Source organism: Elaeis guineensis, chromosome 1, assembly GCF_000442705.2.
Source record: "Elaeis guineensis isolate ETL-2024a chromosome 1, EG11, whole genome shotgun sequence".
Taxonomy (NCBI): domain Eukaryota; kingdom Viridiplantae; phylum Streptophyta; class Magnoliopsida; order Arecales; family Arecaceae; genus Elaeis; species Elaeis guineensis.
The window spans coordinates 148,004,247-148,017,843 of NC_025993.2; the positions used below are offsets into that span (position 1 = coordinate 148,004,247).

General features: G+C 36.5%; 1 protein-coding gene across 2 annotated transcripts; it reads right to left on the reverse strand.

Moving 5' to 3' along the window:
- Positions 1-10,958: 10,958 nt before the first annotated feature.
- On the reverse strand, positions 10,959-13,074 carry LOC105061252 (uncharacterized). 2 transcript variants are annotated; one of them, XM_010945239.3, is made up of 3 exons: positions 12,935-13,059; positions 12,689-12,743; positions 10,959-11,687 (listed from the first exon to the last, which is right to left on the reverse strand). In XM_010945239.3, exon 3 carries the CDS (start codon positions 11,640-11,642, stop codon positions 11,229-11,231), a length of 414 nt encoding a protein of 137 aa, XP_010943541.1. In that variant the 5' UTR covers positions 11,643-11,687; positions 12,689-12,743; positions 12,935-13,059; the 3' UTR covers positions 10,959-11,228. The 2 variants fall into 2 exon arrangements, with proteins under 2 accessions (XP_010943541.1, XP_010943542.1); XM_010945240.4 differs by lacking the exon at positions 12,689-12,743 and having other exon boundaries at positions 12,935-13,074.
- Positions 13,075-13,597: the final 523 nt, after the last annotated feature.

A 13,597-nucleotide genomic window follows, 5' to 3' on the forward strand; every position in this document is an offset into this window, starting at 1 on the left:
ACTTAAACTTCTTATTGGTTGTGGGAAAAAATAATTTTTATAAATGCCATGCTGCTTTTGTTAAAGAAAGCATGCAAAGTTGGCATCTCCCCGAATTGCACCAGCACTTCATCCAGACCACATGCAGTTTTGCTCAAGCATTTTTGAAGTACCTTCATAGGGCTACAGAAAGAGCTGTCCTTGATGTGGTGGTCCCTTATAGGGCTAAGCACGGATTGGGTTCAGTCGGATTGAGAGAAAAATTTCATCTGACCGAATCCAATCGGATTGAAGAAAATTCAACCCGCTGCCGACCATTTATGATATATAAACCGTTTGAAACTAAAATGAATGGTTTGCAGCGAGTTTGAATGGATTGTAGTAATTTGAACTTTAATATTGATCCAATATTGATTTTAAATCCAATATTGGCCCATTTAAGTTTATTTTTTTTCTTGTCAATTTAATGTAAAAAAGATCTAAACCTTTAGAATGAAGTCTAAACAAAGTATTGAAGTCTAAACGACGTCGTCCAAAATGAAAGTGAGTTTGTGAAATACTACATCAGTTGGATTTGATTTCATATGAATTAAAAATGTAGGAACCGAATCCGACCATAAATAATTAATTTTTTATAAATTTCAACCCGATTCCATCTGTTTATGTCTTTCAACCGATCAAAATCGATGTTCATTAGGTCGGATTGGGTGGGTTTCTTCGAATTTCGGTTGTTTGCTCAGCCCTAGTCTCTTATGCTGAATATACGGTCAATCACATTTGACTTGCTAGGAATGGCCTAGAATTTTGAGTCTAGGAAAAGCTTAGCAAGATTTATCCTAGAGAGAGCTCGCATCCTGTTTGTGGAGATGATTAATATCATCTTCAAGCCCTTGGAGATCTAGGACTTCGATCTTTCTTGTGTAGCAATCAATGGGTGTTTATCGCCTGGATGCCCCCTTCTCTGAGGTACCTGAAGGTCAACTTTGATGGTAGTGTTTAGGATGGATAGGACGGGGTAGACTTTGTGATTCATGGATCTGACTCCAAGTTGATAACGGATAGAAAAGCCATCTCTTCATACCTACTGTACCTGAAGCGGAGCTCCATGCTGCTTAGACTCGGATTCTACATGCCAGGTAAATCCTGGAGGCCAACCATCTCATTATTGAACGTGACTCAGCTACGATAGTGGCCTAAATTCATGGTTGCATTTGTGGAGGTCACGTTCACCCTCTTTTGAAGAATTTTGAAGGATATTTCTATATTATTATTGGGCTATCGTGTACGATGGCTAGGCATGTTTGTTAGAAGATGAATATTGCCGTTGATTGGATGGTATCCTATGTTGCAGAGTACTCTCGAGAGAGTCCTTGTGGATTGGGAGAGGGATAATCCCAAATCTCCTTAGAGACATTTTATTTTCTGATTCCCCTATGTTGTATTCACACAAGAATTATTTGAATACATCGTTTTTACCAAAAACAATATGCAGATTAATTTTTTTTAAAAATATTTCAATAAGAAAAAAATAATTTTTATAAATGTCATGTGGGTCGTTTTTTAAAAAAGTATGCAGGTTTCAATTCGAAAAAAAATATTTCAATAAAATAAAAATAAAATATAAAGATATTATAAATAAAAAAAAAGTTCTATAGCTTTATTTAACTTATCTATGCTTAGAATATATAAAACCTACATCCAAAGATATGCATTGCAATATCGTTATACAAACTGTCAACCAACTGAGGCTATACATAGGTAGCGGCCATTTAATCCAAAAATCTAAAATATGTAATCTATACTGGTATTTGTATTAATATGGTATCTATATAGAGTTCGATATCAAAATAGTGAGCCTTAAATAGAAATGCACAACATTTTTTCTAATAAAGATTCCTCTCTTGCTCTAGTTTCTTTATAGAAAAAAAGGATTGTTTTTTTTTAAAAAAAAATATATACACCTCCGAGCACATAAAAGACCTTAAAATCATGCCCAATCTAAATCATTAACTAAATTATAGTGGTTTGTGGCTATTTTTATGAGTGGCAATCCCATTGAGTCGGATATATGATAGAATAAAAATATATCGAGTGGATCAAAAATTTTAATTTGAATTTGATTATTTTATTAAATAGATAATCCACGCTCACCCGCAACATGTTGAATCAAGTGAAACGGCTAAGAATTGTCACCTGTAGCTCTTTTGTATTCTATTGTTAATATGATAACGCCTTGGATGCTGAAAAAATGTAAAGTTGATAATAGATGAAAAATATCAAATACATTAAAAGAAGCGCTAGCACTTTCAAATTACTCAAGAAAGTGAAGATAGTGATGGTGCCTCTTCACAAGCTGGAGCTCCGAGCAGTGGCGTTATGGGCCATCAACCATGCCAAAAGCCTGACAAGAGTACAACCCACGCCATGGGGACCCCCAATTATATGGCACAAATCTTTATGGGCCCTTTTTGACAGATCATGATGGCTCATCAGTAATCAGACCATCCAAATGACGAGGCCCTGCATGTTCTCAGATGGGTCCGGCATGCATGTCCATCAACCACCATGCATCAAAATCAACAAGCAGAAGACACAATGCGCGAAGTGGACCGCATCACGTGGACTGTGAACTGGACGCTTTGATCAGGCGAAAGCTCCTAGGCTCAATTGTGCAGTCCCAATCCGGTGGACCCCTTGATGGGTCCATCATGGCCGTCCATTGGGAAAGATTTCTTCTAGAAACAAGCTTGTTGAAATTGGACGCCAACAGGCCAAAAGCCTGCTGCCGGCGCCTTTGTGTCACAAAGCTTGAGTACCTCCCAAAAGAAAAATTCTTTGTGCACCGCGCGGTGCGGAAGACGCGCACCGTGCACGGTAATTGGTTCGCACAAAGTCGGACAGTGTATAAAAAAAAAAAAAAATTTGTCGTCTCCACGTGTAAGCCAAGTACCGTATGCAGTATACGAACTCGCGCACTCGCGGTGCACAAAAAATTTTTCCCTCTCAAAAAGGCAAAGGTTGGGCCTAAATTCCAACCTTTTGAACCCAAACTCATCTAATTCAAGCAATCCGAGCTAGGATACAAGTGGGTTGGATTGGATGTGGATCCATATTAACATCAATTATCATGATTGAGGATCTTATTCGAAAAGATTAGATAGAAAGTATTATTTAGATTCTATAATTCTATATAAGTATCCAAAATCTTTTCAGCGAAAAAATGATATCGATATGGGATTAAATATATGTCTGCATGAATCCTCACACATTTTTCTTATTTAAGTCTAGTATCTTCGTTAGGCTGAGGGTCCAAAGTTTGTGATCAACTCCATGAATTCTTAGGACGGTATTTCTGAGTCCACATGAATTATGGATTGGATCCACTTTAATACCATTTATAACAATTCAAGATCTACAAACCAAACATAGTGATGTTAGATCACTAGAAATTAGATCATCTCCGAATTTGAATCATCAGTGATTTTAGATCATCATGATAATCTAAGTTGGATTATCAAATGCTTTCAAAAAGACTAGTCAAAAGATATTATTTGAATTTTTTGATTTTGTATAAATATCCAAGATCTTTCTAGTTAATCATCGATGTGGGACTATATATATGCCCACACGAGTTCCTCATACCAAATCATCTCAAATAGACTTCTAGATCGAGATTTAGACCCTGATTTGTAGCTCTGACCTTACTGGATTTGCGCATATCTAGCACCTAAATACCTTTCAATATGATCTTTTGTCTAAGAAATGGATGAGAGATGCAAACGTTGCCTCGAAGCAGCTGAGGCATGCGCTTGACTATAGCTTCTGAGAAATTATACCTACCTTCAATACGTGTACATCGGCGGTGTGTGTCATGCCAATCTCGTTCTTCATTTCTATCGCCGCCATTCATCATCTTATGGGGCCTACAAATTTCGTGGATTCTTGCCCTCGTCTTTCTTGGATTGTTTCTATAACAGAGCGCACATGATGTGGGATATGTTTTTCTCAGAGCATCCACCTAGACATTAGAGCATGTTTGCTTCAGTGTTTCTATGAACATTTCTTTTTTTTTCTCTCTCTCCTTAAAAAAAAAAAAAAAAAAAGAACACTTGCTCAGATGGTTCAATCTGCATGCACCTGACCACCACCTGATTTGTACTAAAGAGAGCAGATATGTGAGGTACCTTTTCAGGTGACGGACAGACCAGCGAGTGTCTGAGGGTTTGGTGAATGCCTCATTTTCCATCCTACAGTGATAGAGATCCCACTTGTGAAAAATAAAATGACAGACCAGGCAATATGATTTGGTTTTGGATGATTTTTTGCCCCCAATGGTTCAAAATTTTACTTTTCTCACTCTGGCTGAGATACATTCAAGATGACATAAGGATGGAATTCAATTTACCTGGTAATATGACTGCAAACTTACTTATCCTGGGTTTGAAGAGGTTGTGATTTGTGCTAAAATTTTTTGTTTCTTATGTAATTGGTAAACGGATGGTAGACGCCTCTTGTTTCTCCCCTTTAATCCTGCGTCAAAAAAAAAAAAAAAAGGAAAAAAGACAAGAAGCTCCAGAGGAAATCTTTGCCCAGTGACTAATCATATAGGAAAGAAGCATCTCAATACGACCAAATCATATTTAAATCATCATCATTATAACTTTCTCTTCCATTTTCTTTGTTCCATCAAAGACTAGAAAATTTTTCAGTCTCATCCTATTCTTCCCTGCTTTTGATTCACTTTTCAGCCCAACAAAAGCGAGAAGCTAAACGAGGACTGAGAGCAATGTGACAGTTCGGGCAGGCAAGGCCAGATGAAAGTGGAATCAGAGCTCAGCAATGTGATTGTGCCTATTTCTATGTGGGTCAGTCACCTACAAGCGAATGCCTAACATGTGGCATCGTAGTAATGACTGTAAGAAAAGCAACTAGAGTCTTCTTTTTCACAGGCCCACGTAAAGAATTGAGTGGTTTAGATGCCTCGAATAATATTCACCGTCAACCAGACACCGCCTAAATTCCCACCCCGCTGGATGTAATTTTAATGAGCATGTCCCGATTTGGACCCAAATTCTAAACCAAACCGACCTCTTTCAAGCTAGGCTAGGTTGATGTCAAACCTTACCGGACCCAACCAATTTGCACCACACGGTACAAGCCACCCAACCTGTCAGGCAAGCAAAATAGTGGATACTCCCACAATCCAAGGGGAAGAAGTATTAAAGTTTCAGGGGGCAGTTTGATATTGGATGGCACTCAAAAATCACTAACTACAGGACAACTGACATAAAAGGTCACTAGCCTAATATCCTTGTTACAAATGTCATTTAATAAAATAGTTGACATACCTCAGAAAATCCATTTGGAAAAAGCTAAGGCAGCATTTGAGAAATGGTGGTCCTAGATGAATGAGTTCTGCTAATGAATAGTGAGCCTGTCCTAGATCACAAATATAAAAGATTTTTTTGCCAGATTTAATAAAGCTTCGACAGCCTCGTACTGAATTGAAAAGGTTGGTTATATCTCAGTTTTCAGCTGAATAGCTACAGCAATCATATTGACTCTATTTGTTAACATGTCTATAAAACAGTTCCATGTTTCTTGAGCAATGATGTAAAGAACAATATTATCAGAACTTACTCTTCGAATACCTTGAATATAAGCAAGGAGAATAAAACTGAGGAATAAACTTGTACGGTTTCAAAGAGAAGAACTCTGCAATAAAAATGTAGCGGCTGCAATGTGCTTGCTCTTGCTCTCTCTATCTTCCTTCAAGCTACAGATTTTTTTTTTCCTTTTTCTTGACTCAGCAATGACCATGGAAGTAGATTTTTTTTTTTTGTGTGTGTGTGTGTGCAGGGTGAGATAGTCAGTTTCACAGCTTGGTTGAGTTAGGTGTAAACATTATGTAATATGACCAACATGGACATGGTGTTGCCTAACAACAAGAATCTCAGAGGCACTAGTTATACATCCTTCAGCATGACCACTGACATACAGGACATAGACTAATGTTTTAAAACAAATCAGTAGAAAAGCAATGTAACAGACTGATGAGTAGAATTGCAGATTTGCGGAAACCAACAAATTCATACACAGAAACACCACACTTATTCACTAAGATAAGTTCTACATTATTAGATGTGCCTTGATATAGTTTCAAATTATTTTGTACAGTAGTTCGAAGAGAACAAAAATAAGCACAATTTAATTTTTGGCTGTCATATTTGGCCTACAACTTCTCCTTTTTTTTTTTGAGGAAAGGATTGGGCAATCTGGCCCACACCGTATCTCCTATATTTTGACCAAAACTAAAATCTGCATTCTTCATGAACATTTCTAACATATCCTTCCAGGAAACAATACTGACTTAATTTTGACCAAAGTATATCTCAAGAAACTGTATCAGATGCTTTCTCATCTAGAAATGCCATAAGTGAAGATTCTCATCTCTAAGTCTTTACATCAGCTGAGTATTCTACTCTTAACACTTCTGAATAGCTTTTCGGATGATCATCTTTGGCAAAAAGACAAACCAAATAATGATCCTTTTATTATTTTCTTTTCAAAGTTTTTATGTCCCATAACTTGATATTGCATTCCATAAAGCTAGCACCTCCATGTACCACCTTTATACTGACAACTATTTTTTTTCAGTATAATCTTTTCCTCAGACTTTTCTTAAAAATCCCACAACATGTGCTACCCAACCATACTAACTCAGCTATTTATGAATTTCTGAACAAACACAATTTCGTCTGTAATGCCTTCAACTGTAGCATACATTTCAAAATTTTATCAGCATCAATGATCTATATTGAGCAAAAAGTATACATGCATCATCCCCAGTTATGGTTACTGTAATAAAGTCATCAACTGGCATAAGACTTAACCCATCTATTTCTTTGATTTCACCATCTATGGAAAGGATAAGTGTCTTCTCTTCTGGTGCCTAATTTGATCTATATTTTCAGTTCGCCTCTCCTTCACCTAAGCTGTTTCAATATTTTCATTATAGCTATCTTTCAGGTCCAACTTGATATATGATTCTTTATGAGATGAAATAACCAATAGCTTTCTGGTCTCCATCATAACTTTGGCATTATATTCTCCAAATATTCTTCATCAATTTTTTTCTCTATTTGCCATTACAGTCTATGCTGTTTTTTTGCATGTTTCAAATTCCAATAACAACTTACTCATAAGTATATTATATATTTACTATTTAATGGTGATTTATGGTTTATCTCCCTCTTTCTTTTTTTGCTCTTACTATAAACGTTCCCAACTACTGTATGTTTTATTAGTAGATCACAGAATACTACTTCAAAAGTTTTGCATGTCGATGATTTCATTTTGCTAGGAGAAAACAATAAAAATATAAAGCATTTGATTGAATCACAAAAAGTCAGTTAAACAGTGTTTTACTTTTTATATGTAAATTGCCACGACAAATTCATAGGAATTGAAAAGCAAAGAAACAAAACAGGCTTTGCATTGCTATCCTACATCTCCATGATTATTACACTAGTTCATTCATTGGTTCCTATTTTGCCCCCTCAAATCCTACTTTTCATACATATAACCATTAAATATCTCCTCCAATAACTCCAACTCAATAGCCATTAGCCAGTCCAATTTGCATCATTTTTTTCTTCCATTCTTCTTCAGCAATATCCCAACTCCATTTCTACCACTAATCTTCATTCATGTATAAGCTTGTAACAGTTACCGGCTTCCCTAGAATACATCCACTCCTTTTGGTATACTTTGTATATGTTGGGTTTTGATCATTGCAGCAAACTGGTTAAAACCACTGCTGGAAGAAATCCTCTTCAATTGAAACATCTTCATTGCCCTGCCCTCAGTCCAACCACTGAAAGGCACTTTGTCTATTATCACATTTATTGTTAAAAAAAATAAAAAGGAAAATACATGCAATATTAACTATGCAATGCTGGTTAATTTCCAGGTTCATCAGGAGTGAAATTCTGGATCTAGATATGTTTTCTAAGTTACATTTTAACCATATGTCTATATTCAGCAATCATCTATCCCTCAACAATAAACTCAAAGGTATACTGGCACAGCAAGGCACAGAGTGATTTATGTGACATCAAAATATATGTCACACAAGGCAACACAAAAGCATCCTGACAAGTCCAGGTTACAAAGTAGTACTTTTATACAATAAACCAAGGCTACATCACATAGAAACTCAAAATGGAAGAGCATATTGAAAGCTAAGTTTGTTGAACATGTCAATATTGCAATGCATTGTTAGATGCATTCCCCTGCTACATTTATAGTAGATCAATACTTTGTTAGGATTTTATGGCTGCATATTGGGTCTGAATGAGCATGACAAACAAGAATCCCCTTCACAGATTGTATGTTCAATGCTTCTTGAAGCTTTCATGACCATAGAGTTTGTTAGGTTAGAATGTAAAGTTGTAAACAGAGAAATGCAGAGAAAGGCATTAATTTGGAAGTCACATTATCGTAAACAATAATAGGCCTTTGACGTAGTAATCCACATTGTTCTTTCAAGAACAAAGGTAGGTAATATTTCAACTTAATCAGGTATTAGTCATTTTCTTCCACTTGTACAGAAAAACATTTCGCTAGATTGGTCCTGGCAAGTTATGTTTCTTTAAGTGACTAGGATAAACAAACAAGTATAAGAAGCAAACCAAGCCTCCAAACCCTTCAAGGAGAAATGAACAAAATCACAGAGAGAAGCAATAGAACTAGGATATGAATTACTTGAACCAAGGGTTAAAATTTCCTATGTCAGTGGCTTGCTGGATTGGCACTTGCATGATTTATACAGGCCAGTGCTTGGCATGCACTGCACAGCAGCATGTAGCGGCATACAACCAGCATAGTGTCAATGCTGTGTGCTGATAAGGCACAGGCACGGTAAGTGTTGTACCATGATGACCAGAACTCAAGGTCTAACAAAGTTTACAAACCTTTAGCATAAAATGAGGTATGGATATGTACATTTTTTACACAAGTGACAAACTAGGAAAGAAAAAACTGCATAACAATTAAGTTAGAAAGAATATTGTACTTAGGAACCAAGATAATATTCATGCTCATAAATTAAGAATTCCCAGCTAATAAGCTGATAATAAAAGATCAGATAATAAATTTAGCAATCACAAAGCTCAATTAATAACAACAAACTCAAAGAATGGAACCCAAATTTCAATAATCATGTGTCAAGCTTCACATGCACTGATGCAGTAATCTATTGAGAGAGATGAGGAAAGAATGTAGGGTTTCCTTAACTCCAAAAATTATAAAGGCTTGCATGGTGAATGCTATTGACTGAAGGTTTGTTATATCCCATTGAAAGAGTGCTAACTCTAGGCTAGTCGTCGACACTTTCTCAAACACTAGCTTACTAAGCTTACTAAAAGGTAGGCTGTCTTTCACAGCATGCCTGAAATTTATCTCTAAATGATATTGGATTAGCAAAATAGATGGCTACAGTGATGAGATTGGGTCACCTACATTACTTTGAATGAAGCTACAGTCAGATTTCATTAAGCATTAGCCATTAAGTGCAAGTACCTTTTCTTTTTCCTGATAAACGGAGCAAAACTATCTCAGAGATCTTTAACTCCAGAACCTTGGGTTTTTAATTTTGTAATATTATCTAGTGTTTCATTTAATTTAAAGAAAAATGCCAGTTTCTGTGTGAACAGATTCCTCTATTTTATAAAAACAGAGATCAGGAAAAAAAGACACTATTATTACGTTTCGAAGGGTTCCATCACTTCAAACCCAAACCAAGTGGGATGCACAAGATGGCACCTACTACTTACAAATTCATTTCATTTTGCGCTATAAGCAATACGACATTTTTGCTAACCATTTCTAGCCAATGTAATTGTTCTAAATTCTAATATACATGTCTTACTTCATGCTTACATGGAGATCCAAGTGACATGCTCTTACATGAAGCTAGTTTAGGCACAAGTTATAATACTAATATTATTACCACTACAACTGAAAGTAATGACTAGGTTCTAACATGACTTACAAAGACAACAGAAGTAGGGTCTAGGACATTACATCTGCGGCTCCATTCTGATCTGGTGAATTTAAAATAAGTAGAACCTATCTACAAAATATAAATAGAGCAAGTTAAGCAAAGTTGGTGATTGGTCACTTCTTAGAAATGTCAAAGAAAACTAAAACGAATACAGGGAAAGCAAAAGGGAAGCTTAGGGAGAAATATTGCAGAAAGGAATTAGATATTGGAATCTATTGAAATTTCAGTGACTTGCAAGAGAGGCAGACTAGGTGCAAGCTTAATTGGATCATAAAACAATACAAATAATGAGTACTAATATATGCTATAGATGATTTCAAATTCCATATAGAATTGTGAGTTTTGTCTTCAAATGGACTCTGTGAAAACGAATAACCTCAAAACCTCAAGAAGAAGGGAATCAGTGCCTTTGAATATTCTTTCAAGTTACCGCATTGTACAAAAATTGATACAGCAGAGAGAACCAGAAAAGTACAGCAGGCACCCATCTCTAATGCACTTTTGATTCCCATCACCATGAATAGAGGACAACAGAAAATAACATAATAAGCATGCTGACAGGAAGTCAAAATTGCTGCACCATAAAGAAAGCAAAATAGCTGCAGTTAAAGATAAGCAGAAACAGTGGTATCAAAAGAAACACACACACACACACACACGAAAAAAGTAAAAGATAAGCCAGTGCTATCAGAAAAAAAGAAGAAGCAGCAACAGAACATTATATGTAGAAAACTGAAATATATATATCTATATACCCATAGACTTCTGATTAAAGAACCACGAAGCATTGGTACGCGGTCTACAGCAGAAGAGGAAAGTGTATTAAAACTATGTTGCTACAATTCATTGGACCAAAAAGCAGGTATCTAGGACATGAAATAGTAACAGTAAAAGAAATAAAACAAGCACCAGATAAGAAAACTTCATGCTTATAATTCTGCAGCCTACAGAAACTGCATTTAAGCCAAAGCAAATACTTATAACAGCTTTATGGTGTCAAGGAAAATTATAAAACAGCATATTTAGACCGCCACCTCCCAGATAAGTTCATTCATGGACAAAACAACATAAAAAGCAAAACAGAAATGAACATGGAAAGGAAAAGCCACTAAGGACTTTGAGCTGCGCGATATATCTGGCAACAGGAAGATGGAAAACCCAAAACAAGATGCCGTCGCAAATCTCACTTGCACTCAACTCCTGCTTCAGCAGCCCGCCGAGGTTTGCTCTTTCGCCGGCTTCCGTTTTGCCGAAAGCCATTAGCCCTAGTTGACTCCTCGTTGTTGGATCTCACACCAGTACCGTTTTCCTCCAGGACTGAATCAGAATTTTCTTTTACTTGTGAATACCTCTTCCTCTTCTTCCCATTCTCAACTGCTGAGCCTTTTATATCTTTGCTCGAGGCAGAAGGTTTCACATCATCTCCTTCTTCTTCTTCAATCTTCTCAGTATCCTCTTCGTCAATGTCATCTTTTAAAGGCTTTTGTGGCCTTCCCCTCCTCTTATATGCAGGAAGAACCTCTTCACCACCACTCCCTGGATCTTCATGGCTTGTCACTACTGTTAACTTTTTCCCCTTCCCTCTGCCTCTACCCATTAATCCAAAATTTAAAAATAGAGAAAACTCAAACAATCATAGAAGCTGCAACAACCACACAAACAATAAAGCATCAGTGAGATAAAATTGCAAAATATTCAAAACCAACAGCGGATCTACATGGTAATTAAGCAAAAGCCGGATCAAATCTCATGTACCATTATGAACTAAACAAATTTGAAAACTAATAAAAGATGCAACAGGGGAACCAATAACAAACAAGAACAGTTACATTTAAAATGACTATATTATCAAATATTATCAGGTTGTCGTAGGGCATATTTTAGATTTCAAAAAGAAACAGACTTCACATAAGACGGGTAAGTTCCAGATAATCCTAAAAACAGACTATGATTAAGCATCCAGATTTCCATTTCAAAAACAAATGTCAAATGTGATGTTTCTGAAGAAACCACATGGCAGTAGATAATCCCAAAGAAGAAACAGATACTTCACTTCTTTATCAAAGAAGAGGGATGTTCCAAAATATCGATCCTAGGAGACTACAGACAAGGAACAAAAATTTCAACTCGTCAATAGCATCACCATCACCAAAACTGAAGAAACCACTGAAGATCGCTCTTCGAAGATCAAAGAAAACCCTCCTTTTAATCGAAGAAAGAAAGAAAACCCGTGCCAACCTAGATCCTTAAGTAAAGAGAAGAAAGATGAGATCCAAGGACTAACAGCGAAACCCAAAAACCTCATCTTTGATTAAAAAAGTCCAATCTTTGAAGAAATCCATTCGGAGTAAGCAACAAAAATTGCGAGCTAAGATTACTTTTTGGAACTGCCCATGCTTAAATCGTTTCCAAAGATAAAACAAACAAACAAAAAAAAAAAGAAAAAGAAAAAGAAAAGGGCCAGCCTCAACTCAATCCAGGACTAAAAGCGTGAAAAACCACCAAAACTCTCCAGAAAAACCAAAGATAGCAAACGCAGATCCAATCCTTATCATATGAACGACAAAAAGAGGAACAAAAAGATAAGCCTCAATGGCAAAAAAAAAAAAAAAAAAGGTGTGAGAACCAAATGCTCTTACTGACCTCAAATGAAACTACTATCTCCTTTAGCGATCCATGATATCTCATTCCTCCAAATCTAATATATTTGAGAGAACACAAAAGGAAGAAAGCATTAAAAAAATCGGATTTTTAAGACGCTGGCAGCACAAAGAGGGGATTTGATGGCTAAAAGATTAATCTTTGACAAACCAAACAAAACCCGGATTAGAGACGAAGGAGAGAAGGGTATAAATTTCAATAAAGAAGGAAGGATTCAGTAGGATAAACCTCCGGCATCCGGCCTCCAATGGGCTGTCGGAGCTGGGAAATAAGTAAATGAAGCAGAAGAAGCGGAAGGAGAACGAAAAACGGGCAGCGTAGAGGAGATATTTCTCTGGGTTGTTAGCCTAAATAGATGAATATTAAATTACAAGTTTAGATAATTAATTACGTATCAAATTTCCCCGTCTTAAAGACAAAATGAATGGCTGTGATTGTTACACCAAAAGTCGTGTTCCTCCGTGTGCCACGGATTGGCGGAAGAGAGCTGGTAAGAATTTTGGTAGGTTCACCGAATAAGCCGTCGGAAAAGGTTGATGAGGGTAAAATGGTCATTTCGATACATTCTTTTTACTTACTATAATTTTTTCACCATAAGCCACTTTGGGTTTATATTTAGGATTTGGGCGTAATTTGGGGGACTATTACCGATATCGCGGCAGATTTACCGAAACTACGACCGATTTTTCCTTTTACCAAATTAGTATTTTTCAACATTTTAGATAATTTAAAGAATTCAAAACGACGAAATTACGTTTGCACTCCTGCTTTATAAACACCCGTATGGACTTAATGTGTACGCGCCCATTCGTGATCCACCGTCTTCGCCGTTGCTCTGTTTTCACCCGCATATGAATTTATATGCACGGAGGAGTACTGTTGATCCGGACG